Here is a 23,540-nt window from a genome sequence, read left to right on the forward strand (position 1 = left end):
TTCCAGGGGGCAGTGCCCTTGCTGTAGTTCCTGGTGGGCATCAGCAGCCACAGGCAGTGTTTCCAGGCTGAGAATTTGGAGAAGCTGCAGCTCAGCAAGGCCCTGGTGAAGTCCACCTCAGCCTTGAGGTCCTGCCTGGCCACAAGTGCCTACCAGTGTTCCCAGGTGTGGGCTGGGAAGGCACCAGTATAAACCAGTAAGCACTTGGAGCCACTCCTGAGCTCCTGAGGCCTGTGGCAGCAGCTCCCATTATAAACCAGTAAGGCCTCATGCACCCAAACCCATTCCCAGTGTGGTCCTGGGGCTCCCAGGTTTATACTGGGAGGGCACCAGTATAAACCAGTAAGCACTGGGAGCCACCTCTGAGCCCCTGAGCCCATTGCGGCAGCTGCCAGTAGAAACCAGTAAGCACAACCTGAAGTCACTCCCAGTAGGTCCAAAGTCCCATTCCAGTATAAATCAGTAAGGCCAGCATCCCCAAAAGCTGCTCCCAGTGGAGTGCCAAGCATCCCTAAGCTCCCTCCCAGTATAACCCAGTACACCCCAGTGTAACCCAGTAAAATCCAGAATATCCCTGTTGAACCCAATATAAACCACTACAATCCAGTCACTCCCAGGACCACATCCCAGTATAACCCAGTGACCCCCAGCACCGCATCCCAGTATTAACCAGTATAACTCACAGTTGGCCACCAGGTCCTCCAAGCCAGCAGGGGGCACTCACACACCCCTGCTCCCTTTCTCAGTAGAACCCAGTACAAATCAGTAACACCCCAGCACCCCATCCCAGTACAAACCAGTATAACCCAGTACAGCCAGTACACACAGTGCTCAGTCTTCCCGGACACTCACACACTCTCTCCCAGTATAACCCAGTATAACCCAGTGACCCCAGCCCCATCCCAGCACCCCCTGGACCCCATCCCAGCACAAACCAGTACAAACCAATACAAACCAGTACAACCCACTCACAGTTGCAGGGTTGGCCACCAGGAGGTGCAAGCACAGTGCCTGATCCTCCCAGCCAGCAGGGGGCGCTGCAGCGCGGCCCAGCACCCAGCCCTGGTGGTGCCACACCCCGTAGGATTTGGGATTCAGCCCCAGGATCTGCCCCATGAACGACAGCTCCAACAGCACCCTGAAACCTGTATAAACCAGTCCAGACCAGTATGGACCAGTATGAACCAGTATAAGTGGTAAAAACCAGTAAAAAACAATAACCGACTGTGTAATGCAAACCAGTAGTAACCAGTACAAACCAGTATAGACAGGAAAAAAAACAGTATGGACCTCTACAAACAAGGAAAATGGGTAAAAATCAGTATAAACCAGTGAAAACCCTTGTCTGTGTCAGGAGCCAAGCTGGCTGGGCCTGGTAACAAACCTGCTGCCCAAAGTCAGTAGAAATGCTATGACCAATTTCAGAGACTTTAACACCCATCCCTTCACCCACCAAATGATTTGTAAAGACATTAGCAAACCTCTTTCCTCTCACATTGATATTTCCTGTGCTGGTGACAGTCTTTTAAGCCCACCCTTCAGCCTGACCTGTGTAAGGGTTGGTCTGAAGTTTCCCTCGATTTTGCCTCTCAACCGTTGCAAGGAGACCTCGAGGACCCCCACCCAGGCTGGCTCTGGACAATGGTTTCCTGACCTGGCCACGATGGATGCTTGTCAGGTGCCTGTGTGCTGGTGTATTGTGTTCACTGGACTGTGCTGTTGTGGCACCAACCAGAGATTGTGTTGTACCAACTGGAGACTGCATGTACTGCCCAACTGCACCTGTCTCCTGCAGCACCACGCAATGGTCCATAAATCTTCCCACTTTTTTGGCCAGAGGCCACTTGCTTTGGAGAAGGACTATAAAAGAGCGACCCTCTGGAGCAGACCCTTGAGATCTCCCCACGGATGAAGACTCGTCCATTGGCTGGTCCATGGGGACATCCATCTCATCTGTTGGTAGCTATTTTCCCATCCCCTTCTTTTTCTCTCTCTATACTTTGTTTCCTGTATCTCTCCCCTCTATCGCAACTGAGTTGTTGGCATTTAATAAAAATGCATTCCTGTTGTTGAATAAACTGATTTTGTCCCTTGCTATTTGCCTGTTTGCACCTTTGAGATCAAACGAACCATCACGACCCCCACTCTGTATTAATAGCGGATCGTGACAACCTCTCTGCTGTTGTAGTTCCATGCACAGAGGTTGTTGTCTCTCAGCCCTTCCATGGGCAGGCCGGTGTTCAGCCATCTCCAGGACAGCAGGGCCCCAGCCCACGTCACTGTGCCCTGGGAAGACAAAAACCATCACTCCAAACATCCCCTTCTCCTTCTTCCCAGTCATTTGGCCCTGCCAGTGGGGTTTGCTGCTGGGTGCCACAGGAAAAAGGAGACCCCTGTGACACAGTGGGGCCCCATGGAACCAAACATCCATTGTGACATTACAGAACCTCACAGAATCAAGAGTCCATGGTGACACAGCAATGCTTTGTGGAACCAAGGACTCCAAAGATCTCTAAGATTCCTTGAATATCTCTGCCCTGGGGAAGAGAAACCTCCTTGGTGGAACCTTGGGCTGGCACACACTAAAGGAAGGTGTCTATTTTCAATGGGGAAATTAAAGAGCTTTAGATTATTAAAAAAAAATGAGAAAAGGAAAATATCCTCTTTGGCTGTGTACAGCTAGCTCTCCAAGCAAAGCAGGTCCCAGGTGAGTGAGGACAGACAGGATGGGGTTGGGCAATGTGCAGCAAGGTTGTTCAAACTAGGTCACACCTCAAGGCACAGCTTCTGTGAGCAGGCCAGACCTCCTGAGGAGAGACCCTGGATCAATATCAATCACAGAATGCTGCAATCACCTCTGCTCTAAACAGAAATGTAATAAAATATACCCACTAGAATATTACTAAATATCTCCTAGAAGCTGTTTGAAGTATTTCTCCATAACTATAGTAAGAAACATTTTTAATTGACTGCCCTAGACCAGAGGGAAATGAAGGCAGAGCCATGGTTTGTCAGGACTTGCTTGATCCCAATGAACTCCCTGGTGTCTTTGGTGCTGAGCCCTTGAACATCAGGGCCTGCGAGGAGATTATACAAATCTTTCCAGGAGTCCAAGTCAGAAGAAAAACCCAAAGCGTCTCAAAGCATTAATGGGTCCAACACAGGCTCCACATGGACTCCTTGGAGGAGAGAATTGGAGGCCATGATTGCCCAAAACTCTCTCAAAGACTCAGAGAAGAAAGGAAAAGGAAAGTACCTTAAAAAACTGAAGTACCTTGAAGCATTAATGAGCCCTACTGAGTGTTGTTACTGACAAAGCCTCTCAAGAGACTAATTAAAGCTGATAATTGGAGGCCATGATTGCACAAAGCTCTCAGAGACGCCAAGGAAAAAGCAAAACCCAAAGTCCTCTGAAAAACCTGCAGTCCCTGGGAGCATGAAGGAGCCCCCAGGGCCATTCCTGACCAAGGCTCCCCAGGGACTCGTCCCAGCAGATCCCTGAGGCCACTGGGATGTGGGGGGATGCTGAGGGCAGGACAAGGGGTGACAGTGGCCAGCCTTGCTGGGGCTGTGCCAGGAGGCCCCAGTGGCTCAGGACAAGGTGTCTCCTCTCAGCCCTTGGTGGCACAGACCCTGCTGTGCCCCAGGGCACCAAGACTTGGCTTCTCTTTGTCCCCACCTGTCATCTCTGCCTCCAATTTCCTGCTCTGACTGGAACGTGGGGACACTTTCTCAGTCATATCCCTCAGTGGGGTCCATTAAAACTTTAGGAAATTTTGGAGTTTGATTCTGACTTGGAGTTCTTGAGAGGTTTCTTCAGCTCCCTCTCAGGGACTGATGTTCAGGGCCTTAGCACAAACCCCAAGAGGGTCATTAAAGTCCTTGTGCTGTGTCTGTGCTGATGAGCTGGGCTGGGCTCCAGGCACAGAGGGAGATCCTGGAAACCAAGAAGAGCTTCAAAAACACATTTCTCTTGATGAGCAGCTCTTCTCCCAGCCCAGCAGGGCTGGGGCACTGCCTGCAGCCACCCCGGGCACAGCACAGAGGCACAGAGAGCTTCAATCAGTCAGGGCTGGGAAGATGCTCAGAAGTGCCTGGGGCAGAATCACTCCCAGCCCTTGACACAGGAAGCCTCTGGCTGCAGGACAATGCAGCTGCAGCTCCTGCAGTGATCTCCTAAAGCTGGAACATCCCAATGCCTGCAGACTGTGTGAGTACATTCTCTGATGATCTCTTGTGTAGAGCAGCCAGGGGTGCCCAGGGCTGTCGTGCAGAGCAGGGTCCTGCAGCCCAGGGCGCTGTGCTGGGGCAGGGACTCTGCTGCCTGCCAGGGACAGCTCTCAGCCAGCCCTGGCAGCTGCTCCCAGCACTGGGGGACAAGGTCTGGGTGGAAGGAGACAGCTGGTAATGCTTGGAAGTGTTGTCCTTGTGTGTTGAGGATGCTGCATTGTTCAGGACTGCTCCCAGCATGACATTTAACTCCAGAACATTTCCAAGTAGATTATATAGGGAGCACAGCAATTCAGGGGCTACATAAAAAGGAAAATTCTGCTTTTTTAGCCTACTGCTCTGGGTTGCCTAGATGGGAAATTGCATATAGATATTTATCTCTAAGTTCAGGTAGGGAGAAATAAGAAATTTATTTCTCAGATCTTAATAAAGCAGTCAGTCACAGAGATCAGCAAAAGGTCCCTTACATGCAGCATTAGTGTGACGTTTCCAGCCTCCTCAGGGTTGCTGTGACGTTGCCAACAGAGACTGCAGAGGAAGAGCTGGCCCTGGGCAGTGTCCTGTGCTGGGAGGAGTGTGCAGGGCAGAGCTGAGCCCCCAGGGCTGGGCTGGGCTCTGGCAGCACTGGCAGGGCCCAGCCCTGGGCACAGGGAAGCAGCTGCTGGCAGGGACAGCTCCAGGCACAGAGCCCTGGGCAGGCAGTGGAGGGAAAGTGCCACCAAGCTGGGCTGGGATATTTCAAGTCCTCTCCATACTGAACTATTCCATGATTACTCTTCTTACAGATCCCCATGCTGAGACACATCAAATGTCCAACATCAGCTCCATCAGCCACTTCCTCCTGCTGGCATTGGCAGACTCGCGGCAGCTGCAGCTCCTGCACTTCTGCCTCTTCCTGGCCATCTCCCTGGCTGCCCTCCTGGCCAACGGCCTCATCATCAGCGCCGTAGCCTGTGGCCACCACCTGCACACCCCCATGTTCTTCTTCCTGCTCAACCTGGCCCTCAGCGACCTGGGCTTCATCTGCACCACTGTCCCCAAAGCCATGCACAATTCCCTCTGGGACACCAGACACATCTCCTACTCAGGATGTGCAGCTCAGCTCTTTTTCTTTCTGTTCTTCCTTGGAGCAGAGTATTTCCTCCTGACCATCATGTGCTACGACCGCTACGTGTCCATCTGCAAACCCCTGCACTACGGGACCCTCCTGGGCAGCAGAGCTTGTGCCCACATGGCAGCAGCTGCCTGGGCCAGTGCCTTTCTCAGTGCTCTGCTGCACACAACCAATACATTTTCCCTGCCCCTGTGCAAGGGCAATGTCCTGGGCCAGTTCTTCTGTGAAATCCCCCAGATCCTCAAACTCTCCTGCTCACACTCTAGCCGCAGGGAACTTGGGCTTCTTGCTGTTACTGCCTGTTTAGGACTCGGGTGTTTTGTGTTCATTGTTTTCTCCTATGTGCAGATCTTCAGGGCTGTGCTGAGGATCCCCTCAGAGCAGGGACGGCACAAAGCCTTTTCCACCTGCCTCCCTCACCTGGCTGTGCTCTCCCTGTTCCTCAGCACTGCAGTGTTTGCGAACCTGAAGCCCCCATCCATCTCCTCCCCGTCCCTGGATTTGTCCCTGTCAGTTCTGTACTCAGTGGTTCCTCCAGCCCTGAACCCTCTCATCTACAGCCTCAGGAACCAGGAGCTCAAGGCTGCAGTGTGGACACTGATGACTGGATGTTTTCAGGAACATTAAACTGCTGGCCAATTTATGCAATCACTTGTAATCAAAGTCATATTTGATTATTCTTGTTGGTTTGGTTGTTGGTTTGTTCTTTCTTTTTCTTTGTTTTAGTTTTTCAATATATTCCACAAAGAACTGCCATTGCTTGTGCCATATTTCATTTAAAATTTTTCCACCTTTACTGTGACCCACAGTGTCAATGAGGAGCTGTACCCTCTATGGCATTAAATGAACTAAAGAATCTTACAGCAAAGTTTTATCCAGAGATGCCCTTTTTGTTCCCTTCTCTGGAGCTGCAGCAGCAATGTCTGTGTGCAGAGCTGGGGCAGATCAGTGCTGGCACAGCAGCTGTGCCCAGCAGCAGCAGCAGCACTTGGTGTTGCCAGTGCTGCTCCCGTGCCACTGCCCCGCTGCCCTCCTGGCCCTCGTGTTGCTGCAGGGCCTGAGTGCTCTCGGGGCCGGGCACAGCCCTGGGGGTGGCAGTGCCGGGGCTGCAGCAGGGACAGGCCATGGGCACTGCTGGGGCAGCGCTGATGCCTCAGGGCAGGGCCTGGGGGCTCCAGGCTCCTTGGCCAGGCTCTCTCCACAACACTTGGCCAGCCCAATGCTGAACACAGAAAAGCCCCGGGAGCAGCCCCAGGATGGCCGTGGGCAGGCTGGGGGCAAACAGCATGGCTGGTGCTCTGCATGCTCCCTGCAAGGGGGACACCCTGGCAAGGAGCAGCAGAGCAGGGGGCTGATCCATCCCCACTGCACTGGACACCCCAGGGCAGCGTCCCAGAGCGTCCTCATGCACCTGCCAACAACATCCCCCCTCTGCAGCCCTGGCCTCTCCCCCAGCTCACACAGGAGCCCCATCCTTGCAGGCACACACACGGCAGCACTGGCTCAGGAGCCCCTGTTTGCATTGCACACAGCAGGGTCAGCACCCCCATGGTGCTGCTGTGGGGACATGGAGCTGAGTGAGCACAAATGCCATCAGCCCCTGGGGCCAGCAAGGGCTGGGGACAGCAGGGAAACCACTCAGGTTTGTTGTGGCCTCTGAAGTCAGCCAGAAAGTTTGTTCCCATCAGCTGTGAGTTTCCTGTCCCACTGCAGACGTTGTTGCTCAGAGGCAGGGCTGCCTGGCAGCCATCCCCAAACTGCCCTGAACATTTCCTTTGCTTCACCTTTGCTTTCTTTACTCTTTCTTTGTGTAGATTTCCTCCTCTTGCCCATCCTATCTCCTCCTCTGCAAACAGTCCATCCCTGTTTTCCTTTCCTCTCTGGCCCCACTCCCCATTTCAGTTCCTCAGTTGGCACCATGGGAACATCCCTTGGGGAGCAGGATCATCCTCCAAGTGCTGCAGGAATTGTCTGCAGGGTCCTGCAGTGCCTCGTGCTACTCCCTTGCCAGAGGCACCACAGGCCAGGGTGGCACATCTGGGCTGCTGTGTCTGGGTGTGGGGCTCCCTGTTCTGGGCATTGAGGAGGGGCTGGAGAGGCTCTGCAAAACTGGCAGGATGGGCTTTGGGGCCTGTGTGGAGAAGCTGAGGGACCTGGGCTGCTGGACCTTGTGAAGAGGAGGCCCAGGGCTCATCCTGCACATGCTCCAAGGGTGGTTTCAGAGAATCACAGAATCAGCAAGGCTGGAAAAGATCCTGGAGATCATCAAGTCCAACCTGTGGCCTGACACCACCTTGTCTCCCGGAGCCTCCTCTTTTCCAGGATAAACATCCCCAGCAACCTCAGTCACTCCTCACAGGACTTGTGCTCCAGACCCCTCACCAGCCTTGGTGCCCTTCTCTGGACACTCTCCAGACCCTCCATGTCCTTCTTAAATTGGGGGACCTGGAACCAGCCACAACACTCGAGGCTCTGCCCAACCACTACTGAATACAGGGGAAGAATCACTGCCCTGCTCCTGCTGGCAACACCATTGCTGATCCAGGCCAGGAGCCATTGGCCTTCTTGGCCACCTGGGCACACTGCTGGTTCATGTCCAGCCTGCTGTCCATCAGTGCCCCCAGGTCCCTTTCTGCCTGGCTGCTGTCCAGCCACTCTGTCCCCAGCCTGTAGCACTGCAGGGCTTGTTGTAGCCAAATTGCAGTGCCCAGCACTTGGTCTTGTTAAACCTCACCATGTTGGATTTGGGTCCTGGATCCAGCCTGTTCAGGTCCCTGTGCAGAGCCCTCCAACCCTCCAGAACATCCACTATGCCTGCCAACTTCATGTCACCATGGTTCTTTGAGCTCCTGGATAGTTACAATAGTCTCCATGATTCCATGAGGCCTCCCAGTGTCACAATGTCTCTTTGGTTCCATGGGACCCCAGGGTGTCACAAAGTCCCATGGATCCTTGGGCCCTGCAGTGTCACAATGGATCCTTGGTTCCATGGGGTCTCACAGTGCAGTAATGCTCTCCTTGGTTCCAGTGTCACAATGGACTCTTGGTCCCAAGGGTCACCATGGTGTCAAACATGTTTCCTTCATTCCAGGAGTCCCTGAGGAGCAACACTGGCCCCTTGGTTCCATGGGCCCTGCAGTGTCACAATGGCCTCTGTTGTTCCACCAGGACCCAGACTCTCACAATGGACTCCTTGCTTCCATGTGGCCCCACAGTGTCACAGTGGCCCCTTGGCTCTGTGGTGCCATGTTGTACACAGTGTCACTATGGTCCTCTCAGTCCCACCAGGCCCTGCAGTGTCACAATGGCCCCTTGCTGCCCCAGGGCCCTGCAGTGTCACAATCATCACAGAATCACCCAGGCTGGAAAAGACCGTGGAGAGCATCAAGTGCAACCTGTGACCCAACACCACCTTGTCCCCCAGACCATGGCACTCAGTGCCACATCCAGTCCATCCTGAAACACTTCCAGGGATGGTGACTCACCCACCTCCCTGGGCAGCCCATTCCAATGCCCAACCACCCTTTTTCCTAATTTCCTAATGTCCAGCCTAAACATCCCCTTGGTGCAGCTTTAAGGCTGTGTCCTCTTATCCTTTCACTCTTCTCTGGGAATAGACCCCAACATCCACCTGGCTGCACCCTCCTGTCAGGGAGTTTTAGGGAGTGATGGGGTCTTGCCTGAGCCTCCTCTTCTCCAGGGTAAACAACCCCAGCTCCCTCAGCCACTCCTCACAGGACTTGTGTTCCAGACCCCTCACCAGCCTTGTTGTCCGTCTCTGGACACGCTCCAGCCCCTCCATGTCCTTCCTAAATTGGGGGCCCAGAACTGGACACAGCATTCGAGGTGCTGCCCAACCAGTGCTGAGCACAGGAGAAGAGTCACTGCCCTGCTCCTGCTGGCCACACCATTCCTGATCCATAGGAGTCACAGTTTTTGGATGAGGGAAATGCAGGGGAGGGGGTGAGGACAAAGTGTGATTGATTGTCAGCCATGACGGGTCTTGATTTTCATATCTATACAGACTGCATTAGACGGTTTCTGAGGCTCAATATAATTGGAACATTGTATATATCCATCTAGAAACAGGAAAAGAAATCTTTACAGGACAAACTGTTCTCTCTGCACTGTTTACAATATAGTATAGTCACTTGGAATACACTTCTGAAATCTGTCTAATTAACCACAGAAGAATTGATAACGTAAATGATTCCCAGGGACTTTTCTTGTTCCACTGTTTTGAACAAAAGTTTGTCTTTGTCACTGAATTTGTGAACTGAAGAGCTCAAGAAAGAAGAGGCCTCTGGAGTAGGAAAATTCATCAGCAACCTCCAAGTGGCTGAGGATCCATCCTCATCAGAGCAGGAATGAACAGAAATGGACACAGCTTTCTGGCTGCCCCAGCTCTGGGATGGGGCCTGGAGCAGGAGCAGCTCTGGAGGGCCCCAAGGCCAGGGCTGTTGTGCTGGCCTGGGCAGACAGGATGGCAGGAGGGGCTGCAGAGCTCTCAGGAGCTCAGGGAGAGGGGAGCAGGGCACACAGGGAGCCTCCTTTTGCCTTGGCCAAGCACCTTCCCCCATGGCTGGGGCTGAGTCCTCTCTGAGCTGCAGCTGCTGCTGTGCCCTTGGCAGGGGCTGAGGCCGTGGGGCCACTGCCCAGAGCCCCCTGGCCTGAGCAGAGCTGTGGGGCCAGAGCCGGCTGGGCTGTGCTGGGGAGAGGCCCTTGGTGCTGCACAGAGCTCAGGGCAGCTGGCACAGCTTGCAGGGAGCTGGGCTGGCCTGAGAGAGCCTGCCAGAGAAAGCAGCAGTGTCCATCTCAGCCTGGCTGAGCGGGCAGGGGCACGACTCAGCCCAGGCCTTGTGGGGCAGGGCCAGCGCCTGGGGAAGGCATTGCAAACAGGCAAGTGGCCCAGAGAGGAGGCTGCTCTGTGCCCTTGGTGGCATGCACAGAGCAGGGAGGGGGCCCAGGACATTTGTCACTGCCAGCTTCTGTCCCCAGCCATTGCCAGCCCTGGCTGCTGAGCCCAGGTTTGGCCTGGGCTGAGTTTGGCTGTGGCCCAGCTCCATCCTCCTGCAGGGCTCAGGGCCTGTTCCTGGCCATGGCCAGCCCTGCCTGGCCTCTGTGCTGGCCCAGAGCCCGGCAGAGCCCGGGGCAGGGCTGTCAGTGCAGGCCCACAGGTGCCACGGGCTGTGCAGGAGCTGGCAGAGGCTGCCCAGCAGGGAGGCCATGGGGCACAGAGCCCCAGGGCTGCTGTGGGCACCAGGCAGAGGGGCCGTTCCCACCTGCAATGCTCCTGTCCTGGGCTGGGCCTGCACAGGGGCTGGGCCACCATGGCTGGGGCTGCAAGATTTGATCCGAGGCCAGGGTGACAAAACCCCCTGGCTGCACCTTATGGAGGAGCCTGTTTTGAGTGGGTCCACAGCTCAGGAATCCAACATGGAGTTTTAGTCATCAGTAATAGGTTGATAATTAACTTGTGTTTCCTTGAGATTCCATTGTACCACAATGGTCTCCTTGGTTCCATGAGGTTGCAATGGGAAACAGTGGACACTTGAATCCATGCATTTCTATTCCATCAGAGTGGTCTCTTGCATTCCATGAGGCCCTGCAGTGTCACTAGGGACCCTTTGTTCCACATGTTTCCATTGTGTCGCAATGGTCTCCAGAGCTCTAACTTGTTCATTTGTGCAACATGAAACAGTGGACATTTGCTTCCAAGTGTTTCCACAGTGTCACAGTGGTTTCCATGAGGTCCCTCTTTGCAACAATTCAGACTTGGTTCCATGAGATTCTATTGGGTCACAATGTTCTCCTGGCGTCCATGAGTCCCCGCTGTGTTTACAATTGACACTTGGCTCCCCAAGATTCCACGGTGTCACTATGCTCTCCTGTGATTCACAAAGCTGTGCTGTGTCACAATGGACACTTGCTTCCTCCAAGGCTGGAGATGTCCCAGTGGCACCAGGTTTCCATCAGGCCACGGTTTGTCCCAATGGATTCTTGGTTCCATGAGAATCCATTGTGCCACAATGGTCTCCTGGGTGCCATGAGGATGTCCTTTGTCACAGTGGAGCCTTGCTTGCACAAGCCTTGGCAATGTCCCAGGGGTTCCATGAGGCCCTGCCATGTCACAATGGACACTTGCTTCCATGAGATTCCATTGTTTCACAGTGCTCTCCCAGATCACATGAGGCCTTTTTCTGCCACAGTGGTGTCTTGTTTCTACTAGGCCTGGCAATATTTCCATGGCCCTTGTGTTCCATGTGGCCCCTCTCTGTCAGAATTGACCTTGGTTTCATTGCCTCAGAACACTCCTTGTATTTCCATGACCTGCCCTGTGTCTCAATGGACACTGGATCCCACAAGAGCTGACAATGTCCCCATGGCACCTGTCTCCTACTGGGCCCCACAGTCAAAATAAAGACTTGGTTCCACGAGATTCCACTGTGTCACAATGTTCTCCTTATTTTCCTGAGATCCTGATGTTTTCACAATTGACCCTTGCTTCCTTGAGATTCGATTGCATCACAGTGGTCTCCTTGGTTTCATAAAGCCCAGGTTTGTCACAACAGTCTAAGGATATTCCATTGCAACACAATGGTCTCCACCACTCCATAAGGCTGCACTGTGAAACAGTGGACACTTGGTTCCATGAGATTCCATTGGATAACAATGTTCTCCTGTGTTCCATTACTCTTGGCTCTGCCACAGTGGATGCTTGCATGAGCCTTGGAAATGTCCCAGTGGCACCTGTGTTCCATGACACCCTGCTGTGTTACACCTGACAGTTTGTTCCATGAGATTCCATGGAGTCACAATGGTCACTTGGGTACCATGAGGTCTTTCTGTTTTGACAGTTGACACTTGGCTCCATCAGATTCCATTGCTCACAATGTTCTCCTGGGTTCCAAGAGGCCCTGCTGTGTCACAATGGCCCCTTGTTTCCATGAGCCATAGCACGGTCCCACTTGCCCTGGGTTCCATGAGGCTGTGCTGTGTTCACAATTGACACTTGCTTCCATGAGATTCCATGGAGTCACCATGGTCCCCATGTTTCCATGAGGCTGTGCTGTGTCACAATGGACACTGGATTCCACAAGAGCTGGCAGTGTCCCAGAGGCACCTGTGTCCCATGAGGCTCCACGTTGTCAATGTAGAGCCTTGGATCCGTGAGGTTCCAGGTTGTCCCAATGGTCTGCTGTGTCCATGTCCATGAGGCTGTGCTGTGTCACAATGGACACTGAGTTCCACGTGCCCTGGCAGTATCCAAGTGGCACCTGGCTTCTATGAGGCCCCACTGTGTTTGCAGGTGACACTTGTGTTCCCCAGACTGCCTTGTGTCACAGTGCTCTCCTGGGTGCCCTGAGGCCCTGCTGTGTCACAATGGACACTTGCTTCCATGAGATCCCATTGTGTCACAGTGCTCTCCTGGGTGCCCTGAGGCCCTGCTATGCAATAATGGAGCCTTGTTCCCACTAGGCCTGGCAATGTCCCAGTGGCACCTGTGTGCCATGAGGCCCCACTTGGTCAATGGGCTGATGAGGGTGAAGGTCTGTAGTTATGCAGAGTCCCCAGGCAGCTGCAAAGGAGAAACGCTTTATTGCAAAAACCAGGCAACTTTTAACCTTTTAAAGCATTTAGCCCATTATCAGTTACATACTTTTAACACATAACAAACGTAATTCAATCAAACACCACATGCAACAATGTGAACATGCAATGATTATGAAACGTTTTTCTATCCTTAATTCAGCTGAATCTCTTTCCCACAGTCCTTTTCTACTTAGTTAAAGTGACAGGCTTGAGCCATGATTTTACAAGGCCTTCCTTTTGGAAAGGTTTATTATCAGTAATAAGTTGACAAATGACCCTCGTTTCTTTGAGATTCAATTGGACTACAATGGTTTCCTTGGTTCCATGAGGTCGCACCATGAAACAGTGGACACTTGATTCCATGAGTTTCCACTCCATCACAATGGTCTCTTGCATTCCATGAAGCCCTGCTGTGTCCCTAGAGAGCCTCTTTTCCCACAGTTTTTCATGGTGTCAGAATGGTTTCCAGTGCTCCAAGAGGCTGCAACATGAAACAGTGGACATTATCCTCCATGTGATTCCATGGAGTTACAATGCTCTCCTGGGTTCCATGAGGCTCCACTGTGTTTAAAATTGAAACTTGGCTCCCCAAGATTTGATGGCCTCACTGGGCTCTCCTGGGATTCACTAGGCTGTGTCACAATGGACACTTGCTTCCTCCAAGGCTGGAGATGTCCCAGTGGCACCAGGTTTCCATCAGGCTGTGCTTTGTCACAATGGGACCTTGGTTCCATGAGATTCTACTGTGTCACAATGTTCTCCTTAGTTTTATGAGAACCTGATGTGTTGACAATTGACCCTTGGTTCCGTGAGATTCCATTGCACCACAGTGGTCTCCTTGGTTCCATCAGGCCCAGGTTTGTCACAACAGAGCCTTGGTTCCATGTGTTTCCATTCCATCACAAAGGTCTCTTGGATTCCATGAGACCCTGCAGGGTCACAGTGGAGACTTTGTGCCCTGCATTTTCATTTCAGCACAATGGTCTCCAGCATTCCACGAGGCCCTGCTGTGAAACAGTGGGCACTTGGTTCCATGAGTTTCCACTCCATCAGGATGATCTCTTGCATTCCATGAGGCCCTACAGTGTCACTATGGAGCCTTTGTTCCATGTGTCCCCATTGTGACACAATGGTCTCCAGCGCTCTGTGAGGCTGCACCATGAAACTGTGGACACTTGGTTCCATGAGATTCCCTCTTGTCACTGTCAGGAGAATCCACAAACACCAGAGGTTTATGTCCAAAAAGGAGACAGAGGAGTCCTTCAACTTTATTTGAATAAAGGGAGAGAGTTCACCAGGGCACATACCTGCAGGGTTTTGTCTCTCCAGGTTTCAGAGGGCGCAGCCTCCTTTTATCCTGAACTCCCGGCTGCACGTTGCCCTCTTCCTTTCCCCACTGACCGAGGCACTATGAAGGTAAAGCCTTCCTGAACATCCTGCCCCATATCCCCCCTTGAACCTGGCATTTCCCCCCAAAGTTCAGAAGTTCAGCCTTGTGCAGACCCTTCTCTGTGTCAGGAGCCAAGCTGTCTGAGCCTGGTAAAAAAACTTGCTGCTGAAAGTCAGTAGAAACATTACAACCCATTTCAAAGACATTAACACCCATCCCATCACCCATCAAATGATTTGTAAAGACATGAGCACACATCTTTCCTCTCACATTGATGTTTCCTGTGCTGGTGACAGTCTTTTAAACCCAGCCTTCAGCCTGAGCTCTCTGCTGTTGTAGTTCCATGCACAGAGGTTGTTGTCTCTCAGCCCTTCCATGGGCAGGCCGGTGTTCAGCCATCTCCAGGACAGCAGGGCCCCAGCCCACGTCACTGTGCCCTGGGAAGACAAAAACTCCAAATGTCCCGTTCTCCTTCTTCCCAGGCATTTGGCCCTGCCAGTGGGGTCTGATCCTGAGTGCCACAAGAAAAAGGAGACCATTGTGACACTGTGGGGCCCCATGGGAACAAATATCCATTGTGACACTACAGAACCTCACAGAACCAAGAGTCCATGGTGACACAATAAGGCCTCAGAGAACCAAGGGAGTCCAAAGGTCTAAAACAGTTCTTGCATGGCTCTACCTTGAGAACAGAAACCTCCTTGGTGGCAATATGGGCTTGGCACTCAGTTAAGGAGGGTGTCTGTGTGTAATGGGGAAACTCAGGAGTTTTTAGCTTGCTTCAAAACTAATAAAAAGGAAAAAACCCTCTTTGCCTGAGTGCAGCCAGTTCTCCAAGCAAAGCAGGTCCTAGGTGAAATAGGAAATTGAGAATTGTAGGAGTGTCAGTCGGTCAGGACTGAGAGATCTCTAAAGCCAGGTTTTGGAACTTATGGTTTATTGCATAGGGTGTGGGTGAAAGGGCCCTGCTTGGAGCTGCCAGCTGCAGCTCGGAGCAGGCCTGTGAGAACAGGAGGGCAAGAGTAAAAGGAGTAAAGAGAGGGCAAGGGGTAGGAGGTAAGAAGGGTAAGGGCGGTAAGAGGTAGGAGCATAAGAGGGGTAAGAGTAGTAAGAAAAGTAAGAGCATAAGACAATGAGGTTCCCGTTACAATACAATAAATCTTCTGTTTTGAATATTCTAATTCTCACTAACCAATCTAATACAAGATACAAATTCTATAGCATTTACATACAGCCTACAAGAATCACTAAATTACCATACTGTGTTACACTTTAAACCCTCAAAACTAATCTTTGGACCACCTCTGCCATGCTAGTAGGGTCTTCTCTGACCCTTGGACCTGTCTGCAAGCAAAGGGGATTGTTCAATCAAGAGGGAATTACTTTCAGATGGCCATACTCTTGTTCTCTAGTTGTTCAGTAACTAAGGTTTGGTATCTCAAAGATGGCTTTCATTTCAATCTTGCTTATAGTTTCCATTTTCTCAAAATCTTTTGCCAGACAATCATATTTATAAGGTTTTCCATTTTCATCTTCTCCAACAGAGAATTAAGAATCAAGCATTAAGAAAGGTTTTGACTAAAAAGGGGACTGACAAAACTATATTGTTTGCTATAATTTATCGTGCTTGCAAAACAGGAAGAGAGCCAAGTTGCAGAGTGAAGCCAATGGGTTAAATGTGCAAACAGGATGGAAGGACAAAGGCACCACAGGATAAGGGGGTCCCCAGATCCCTGAGACCGGGAAAACTGATATCAAAGTCCAGAAAATGACCAAAGGACTAAAGAGAGAGCATGCACAAGAAGGTAAGGTGAAAAGTTCAAACTGAGAGGAAGATGATTTACTTCATCTAGAGACCCCCAGACGACCACCAGAGCAACCTAAAAGGAATAATGTGCAGTCCCAAAGAGGCGTGAAACTAATTTCCATATGAAGCAGGGATAGGCAATGGATATGTGTTAGGTGAATTGTGTATTCCTAGTTTGTAGAGAATAAAAGGCAAAGCGCAGGTCACCAAAGGTGTGCATGGTTTTGGAGGAGCTATCCCCCACGCACCTCAGAGCTGAATAAATACATACCTACTCTTATAACTTATTTTTGTGAGTTATAGATTGTTTTCCTGGGCATCAGATTGGCGAGCCAGGCAGGAGAGAGTCTGTGTGGCTGCGGGAGCGGCCGAGGAGCGGATTCCCTGGCGCACCCCGGGACCTTCCTGGAGGGACCCCAACCTCGGCTCGCACACTGCGGGGACAGACAACGACCTGCTGGCAGTGCGGATAAAACGGTCTGTATTAAATATCTATAACAGGGCTGCTGGTGAGTCGTACAGAGACGTCTGACACTCAGCACAGTCCCGGTGGGCTTGCAAGCAGCCGGCCGGGGGGGCAGAGACAGAAGGAGAGGGATCGATCCTGGCCGATAGCGCGGCCGACGGAGGGGTCTCACTGAGCTGATAGAGCAGCCCGCTAGTGACTCTGGGGGTGAGTCGAGTGAACCCTTGTTTTTGCTGCTTTTTGTGTGACTGCCAAGTCCAGACACGTTGGGCCGTTGAGTGTGTCAGTGAGTGAGGGGGTGAGATGTACCTCTGGTACGGAGCGAGTGCGGAGCTCTATCCGCGTTTCCGACCTCGGGCGACTGAGGCGGCCGGAGAAAAGAGAAGCGACTGGGGCCAGTGTGGGGGAGTGCAAGTGTGAACAGAGGAGTGTTGTGCTTGAACAAGGAGTGGTTAGCATTTGTTTTAACCATGTACAGACAGATTGAAGGAGTGTCTCCTCAGCAGTGGTCTGGACTTGATCCCTGGAAATTTGTTGTTCCAATAATTCACTGGGTAGAGAAAGGGAACAAACGGGTCTGTCTAGGTGGGATATACGGTACCTCTGCAGGGAAATTGGGAGCCCTGCCCTGGGAACAACCTGCAGTAGAGACTCTGGGTATTCCAGAGGAGGTGAACAGAATAGCTTGTCTTTGTGGAAGTTTTAGAGCCTTCAGAGGATCAAGGGGTTGGCATTTGGAGTGGGTTTTATTACAGTGTGGAGATTGTGAAATATATTGGTATTGTTGCTCTAGTAACCAGCCGGGCGTATGCCCCAAGTGTAAATTGGAAAATTATCCTCATCAAGTCAATGTTGAATCTAAAATTCTGAAGCTGGTGTGTGTGAAAAGTGAGATTGGGTGCCTGTGAATTGGGTTGTGTGTGGGAAGAAAACTGGGAAAGAACAGTAAAACTGTATGAGGAAAAGTTTGGGTGAAAACAAGACAAGACAAAAAGGAGAAGATAATGGGAACAGGACAAAGTAAAGAAATCCCTAAGGCCAGTCCACTAGGCTGTATTATTGCACATTGGAAATATTGCTGTTTCTCAGGAGAGAAAGGAAGTGGACAAAGGTAGCATATGCAGATATGTTTTTCTCTCTGCCCGAATGGCAGAGGGATTGTGGGCTCAGGGCTCCATCTGACCCTCTGGTATTGGCCTTAGAGAAGGAGAATAAGACTAGGAGAGGAAAACTTAAGCAGTGTTGTTCAGCGTGTAGCATAGGGCAAAAGTGCACAAAATCTGATGAAGTTTACCAAACTGTGGCCCAGGAACAAGACGATTTGCTCAGGTCTCCACACATAAGACAAGAAGGGGATGAGGATGAGGATGCAGACCCAGAGGTACCATCAGCCCCAGCCCATTCATCCCCTCCAATTGCACACCAGACTAGACAGCAGACACACATATTCCAGGCACCTCTGTGAGAGGCAGGGGGAGCAGAGGGAGAAAGGGTATTGGTTAAATCTCCCTTCTCCTCAATCGACCTGGAGGCATGGGAAAACATTGCTAAAAATTACTGCAGTGATCCAGTTAGCACGGTTAACAATCTGTGATATATAATAAAACAACATAATCCAGATTGGAACAATAGGCAATTATTATTGGATGCACTGACCGAGACAGAAAGACTATTAATTATAAAAACAGCAGGGGAATTGACAGAAGATTATCATAAAATCCAACAATTGGATGTTAAAGATTATTTCCCACTCCAAAATCCACAGTGGGACCCAAACAAATCAGCAGAATTAAAAAGTTGGAAAGCTATCAGGAGTGGGTCGTAAAGGGGGTGGAAAAGGCCATTCCCAAAACTATAAATTGGTCAGCATTGTATGAAATTAAGCAGGGGCCCTCTGAGCCACCATGGGAATTCCTCAATCGATGAAGGGATGCAATGCGCTGCCACACACCACTGGAGCCTGGGTCTGACACAGGGACACAGCAGCCAGTCAGTTTATTCCTGGGGCAACCTACGGGGCACATAAGATGGAAACTTCAAAAGATACGGGGACTGGATGGGAGGGACTCAGAGACTCCGGTGGATGAGGCATGGAGAGTCTTTAGGAACAGGGAAGAAGAAAAGAGGGAGCATGCAGCTGTTATAAGTGAGAGGAAAAAAGAAAGAGTGGACAAAGAGCACCTAGACAAGGCCCAGCCCGGCTGGGCAGAGACCAGTGTGTGATCTATAAAAAATATAGTCAGTAAAAAAATCAAAGCCCAGAACAAAGACGTAGTGGCCCATACGTGTCCCCCAGACCCTCCAGGATCCCTAAGTGCCCCCTCAGAGCCCACTTGGGACCCCCCAAGAACGTCCCCAGATCCCCTGAATGTTCCCAACCCCATCGATGCCCGTTACAGCCATTTCTGGGAATTCATCTCCTGCCATCCCCCGCGAGCTCACAGCACCCCATAACCCAGTTCCGTGCCTAAAACTCCTGCCGTGCCCCGCGCCCCGGCTCTCTGCGGAGCGGGCGGCCACTCGCCAATTGCCGGCTCCTGCAGCCACTGTCAGGGCCGTGTCTCCTGCAGCCGCTGTCGCTGCACCTGCAGGGCCGCGTCCGGCTCTGCTGGGCTCCCCAGCACGGCCCGCAAGGACAGGGACGCGCTGGAGCAGGTGCCCAGGAGGGACAGCGAGATGCTGCGAGGGCTGGAGCAGCTCTCCTGCAAGGAAAGCCTGAGACAGCTGGGCTTCTTCAGCCTGGAAAAGACACTGAGGCTTAGGCTTAGGCTTTACTGAACTGTGGCCTTCCAGTACCTGATGGCAACCTACAAGAAAGCCGGACAGGGATTTTTACAAGGGCAGGCAGAGACAGCACAAGAGAGTATGGATTCAAACTGAAAGAGAGTAGATTTAAAAGAGGAATTCAGAAAAGAAGACTTTCCTGGAACACGTGACCCAGAGAATCAATCTGTGGATGCCCCATCCCTGACAGTGTACGAGGCCAGGCTGGATGGAGCTCCAGACAAGCCGGTCTAGAGCAAGGGGTTCCCAGCCACAGCAGGGGGCTGCAGCGATGTGATCTTTCAGGTCCCTTCCCAGCCAAACCATGCCATGACTCCATGATTCTGGGATGCCTCCCCTCCTCATCCTCTGGCAGAAAAAGAAACTTGGGACCAAGTTCCACATTGCAGATGATGTCTTTTGGCAGCCTGCAACTGTCTCAACAGAGAATGAAAAGAGATGATGATACTGACACGATTTCTCTTTTCTGCTTGAAATTTAAATGCTCTGCTCCTGTCCACACTGGCAAAACTGTAAGAAGAGGCAATTCTTCTCCACCAAATGCTTCGTCTCACCCAAAGAAGAAAGCCACAAGCCGACAGTCTTCTTTATTCCTGCATTGCTTTATTTGGTTATTTCTCTAATACGAATTAGCTTCGTTTCTTACTTCTTTGTTTCGTTCCTCGGGGCGCGCGGCCGCTCCTCCGCTGGGCTCGCTCCGGAGGCTCCGCAGCAGCGGCAGCAGCGGCAGCAGCAGCGCTTCTCTCGATTGGTTTTCCGTTCGACTTCCGACTCACTCTCCGTCTTCTTCTCCCTTTCACACTCCCTCTATTCCTGTCCCGTCCTGTCCGTGTTCCTCCTCTCCCAGCCTGGCTCATGCCGCGCCCCACAAGGCGCCCATGGGCGAGCCGGGCCCCTGCCCGCCTCTGTCCGCACTGGCTGCGGCGCCTTTTGAAGAGCCTCTGGAGGAACTCCTCACTCTGCTGGTGGTGGTGCTGGAGCATCATCGCCTTTTGGCTCCGCCTGCCGTGGGCCCTGGCCCGGCCCCGGCCCCGAACGAGGCCCCTCCCGCGGTTCCGCCCGGAGCCGCCCTGCAGCCGCCCGGCTCCCGCCCCGGTCGCCGGCAGCTTCCCGGGTGCGAGCCCCGCCGCCCGTCAGCTCGGCCGCCGGCCCCGAGCCACCGGAGCCCGGGGCGGCTCGACAAGCAGCAGCGCCCGGCGCGAGTGGGTGCCCCGGGCAGAATGCCGAGAGCGCGGTGCCGTCCGCACGGGCGGAGAAGCCTCCCCTGGAGCAGCTCTACCGGGAGGGCCCGCTGCTGGGGAGGGGCGGCTGCGGCAGCGTTTACGCCGGGACCCGGCTCGCCGACGGCGCCCCGGTAAGAGACGGGGCCGGCTCGGAGCGGGGAAGGGAGGATCGACTGACGGCAAGCTCAGCCCGCTGCTTGTCTTGGCTTGCAGGTGGCCATCAAGCAAGTGGGCCGGGATCGCATCTGGGAGTGGGCGCGGCTGGTGAGTGAGCGGGGCCAGCGGGAGCAGCCGGCGGGGCGTGCCGGGCGGGGCTGAGGCCAGGCCCGGCAGGGTGGGAGCCGGGACGCTGCGAGGGGAGCGAGCGTGGAGTGAGCGGGGGCCGCGCAGCGTCCCGGGCCGGGCAATGTGAGCTGCGGTGGCGCCGGGCAGGGGGTGCCGAAGGCGCGGCGCAGCATCGGCCCCGCTGACGGCATCGCGGTCCCCCCGCAGCACAACGGCGCCCTGGTGCCACTGGAGCTGGTGCTGCTCTGGATGGTGTCGTGCCCTGGCTTCCGCGGCGTCGTGCGGCTCCTGGACTGGTTTGAGCTGCCCGACGGCTTCGCGCTGGTCATGGAGCGTCCGGAGCGCTGTCGGGAACCTGTGGCACTTGCTGGACGCGGGGGGTTCCTGCCAGAGCCCGTGGCGCGGGGGCTGTTCCGCCAGGTGCTGCAGGCCGTGCGGCACTGCACCAGCCGCGGCGTCCTGCACCGCGACATCAAGGCCGAGAACATCCTCGTTGACCTGGCCACGGGCGAGGCGAAGCTCATTGACTTTGGCTGCGGCACCATCCTCCAGGACACGTTCTACACCCACATGGCAGGTGAGCCCAAAGCCGGGGCACAGCTGGGCAGGGAAGGTTCTCCCCTTTGCTGCCACAGGGGAACACGGAGGGAGGGAGGGAGGGAGAATCCTTCTTCAGCCGGCTGCAGCCAAGTTGTTTTTTGGCGGGGGCAGGGGCTGGCTGTTGTAGAGCTGGCTGGGAGGGAGGGAGCAGCATCGGCCTCATGAGCTGTGCCCGTGTCCCATAGGAACTCCGCAGTACAACCCGCCAGAGTGGATCCTCTTCGGCTGCTACCATGGCCAGCCAGCCACCATCTGTCCCTGGGCATCCTGCTCTATGACCTGGTCTGCGGGCTCCTTCCTTTCAAAACCCCTGAGGACATTGTCCAGGGCAAGTTCTTCTTGCCACCCCGGGTGTCTCAAGGTGGGGATATGCCTTCAAGGCATGGGAGCAAGAATGGGCTTGAGAGATGGCGTCTGGCATATAAGGGTCCTGCTCTTGCAGCTAGGGTGGAGGTTGATCTCCTGGGTTTAGGCAGAGGAGGTGGCATGTGTACTGTTCTGCTCCATAAGGGAGGATGGATGGGAAGCTTTGGGTGCAGCTCCGAGCACTCCTAGTGTTGGGTGGGCACTGTGGAATCTGGGAGAGCCTGGACAGGAGGTGACCAGCGGTTTCTGGTTTCTCTCTGCAGAGTGCCAGCACCTGATCAGGTGGTGTTTATCCATGGACCCCGCAGACAGGCCATGCCTAGAAGACCTTTTTGAGCATTCTTGGCTACAGGACCCCCAGCTGGCCCAGGAGACAGCAGAGATCCATCCCTCTGCACAGTAGGATCCAGGAGCCCAGCAAGTCCCAGTTGCTTGTGTCTCATGGTGCTCAAAGCAAACCCCAGAGCGTTTCCCTGTGGCCGTGGCACGGAGCAGAGAGCACGGCCGAGGAGACGCTTCCGTGGGTCCCCGGCGAGTTGTGGAGGGAGCGGGTCAGGGCTCCCCGTCCTATTGGAGAAGTGGTGGCACAGTGCAGTGAAGTCTCCACAGACTGGAAAAGGGGAAACATCCCCCTGCAGCTCAATGGCATCGTGATGTCCCCACAAGCCGAGGCACAGCTGGCGTGTTCTTCTGGAGCACGACGCGGAGCCGGAGAACACCATCCTCAAGCTGGCCACTGGCGGGACAAAGCCCACGGGCTTTGGCTGCGGCCCCTCCCTGGAGGACAGGACAGGCTCTGTGCCCCGACGAAATCAAGATGAGTTCCCAGGCGGTGCAGGGGCGGGGGGATGCTCGTGCTCCCAGGCATGCCAGGGCTCGGCCTGGCCACGCGCCGGAGGTTCCCCGCTCGTTGGCAATGGGGAATATTCATCTTTGTGCCTCCCGCCCAGCTGCTTTTTGGCGGGACAGGGCACGGATGTTGTGCAAGGGGAGCCGGCTCCTGGCCTCGCCGATGGCTTCTGCCAGCCAGCCTGGTGCGGGCTGGGGTGGGCACAGCCTGCCTGACAAAAGCATCCATCCATGAGGATGGGGGGCAGCAGAGGGGGGTGGGTTCCAAAGCCATGCCCCAGCTGGTCTGCTTTTCAGGCCCTTGAGGAAGGGGTGGGCTTACAGGCAGGAAAGGTGGGGTTTTTCCCCACCTGTGGTGAGGTTTAATTCTTGCATGGAGCGGTCAGACCCTCCCCAGGCCCGTGAAACATTGATAGCCGTGTTTCCAGGTCTCGTTTTGAATTGGCTTTCATGCAATTGTTCTTTGTTTTTTCCAGGAAGATTGCACCCGGTGCCCAGACCGGGTGGGGAAGTGCCGGCACTGGACGCACTCCATGGAGGTGCCAGCACTGCCCGGGGCAGCCACGGTGTGCAGGGACATCCCCCTCAAGAAGAACGAGGACCTTGTGTGGGATCAGCTCCTCTCCTGGCAGCAGCTCTGCAGAGGTGGGTACCCAGCTCCACAGCACAGGTGGCACAGGGGCAGATGGGAGTGGGCACACGAGAATCTCGCTCTTGCAGCTGCTGAGGAGGTTGCTGTGCTGTGCTTAAGCAGAAGAGGTGGAGCGTGGCCTGCCCTGCTGCTCTCCTCTAAAAATGGGAGAATGGGTTGGGAGGTTTGGGCTCTGGGCACA

The 23,540-nt window shown here is 53.7% G+C and overlaps 1 protein-coding gene and 1 long non-coding RNA gene across 2 annotated transcripts; both read left to right on the forward strand.

Annotated features, from left to right (window-relative positions):
- Nucleotides 1-5,038: 5,038 nt before the first annotated feature.
- Nucleotides 5,039-5,971, forward strand: LOC148217347 (olfactory receptor 14J1-like). Its single transcript, XM_088158683.1, has one exon. It carries the CDS (start codon nt 5,039-5,041, stop codon nt 5,969-5,971), a length of 933 nt encoding a protein of 310 aa, XP_088014809.1.
- Nucleotides 5,972-21,337: 15,366 nt separating this feature from the next.
- LOC148217348 (uncharacterized) lies at nt 21,338-22,349 on the forward strand. Its single transcript, XR_015801077.1, has 3 exons — nt 21,338-21,469; nt 21,678-21,820; nt 22,122-22,349. It is a non-coding gene; the product is annotated as an uncharacterized LOC148217348 (long non-coding RNA).
- The last annotated feature ends 1,191 nt before the right edge of the window (nt 22,350-23,540 follow it).

The sequence above is a fragment of the Sturnus vulgaris genome, unplaced genomic scaffold, assembly GCF_052056855.1.
Source record: "Sturnus vulgaris isolate bStuVul1 unplaced genomic scaffold, bStuVul1.hap1 Scaffold_85, whole genome shotgun sequence".
In the NCBI taxonomy this organism is placed as follows: Eukaryota; Metazoa; Chordata; class Aves; order Passeriformes; family Sturnidae; genus Sturnus; species Sturnus vulgaris.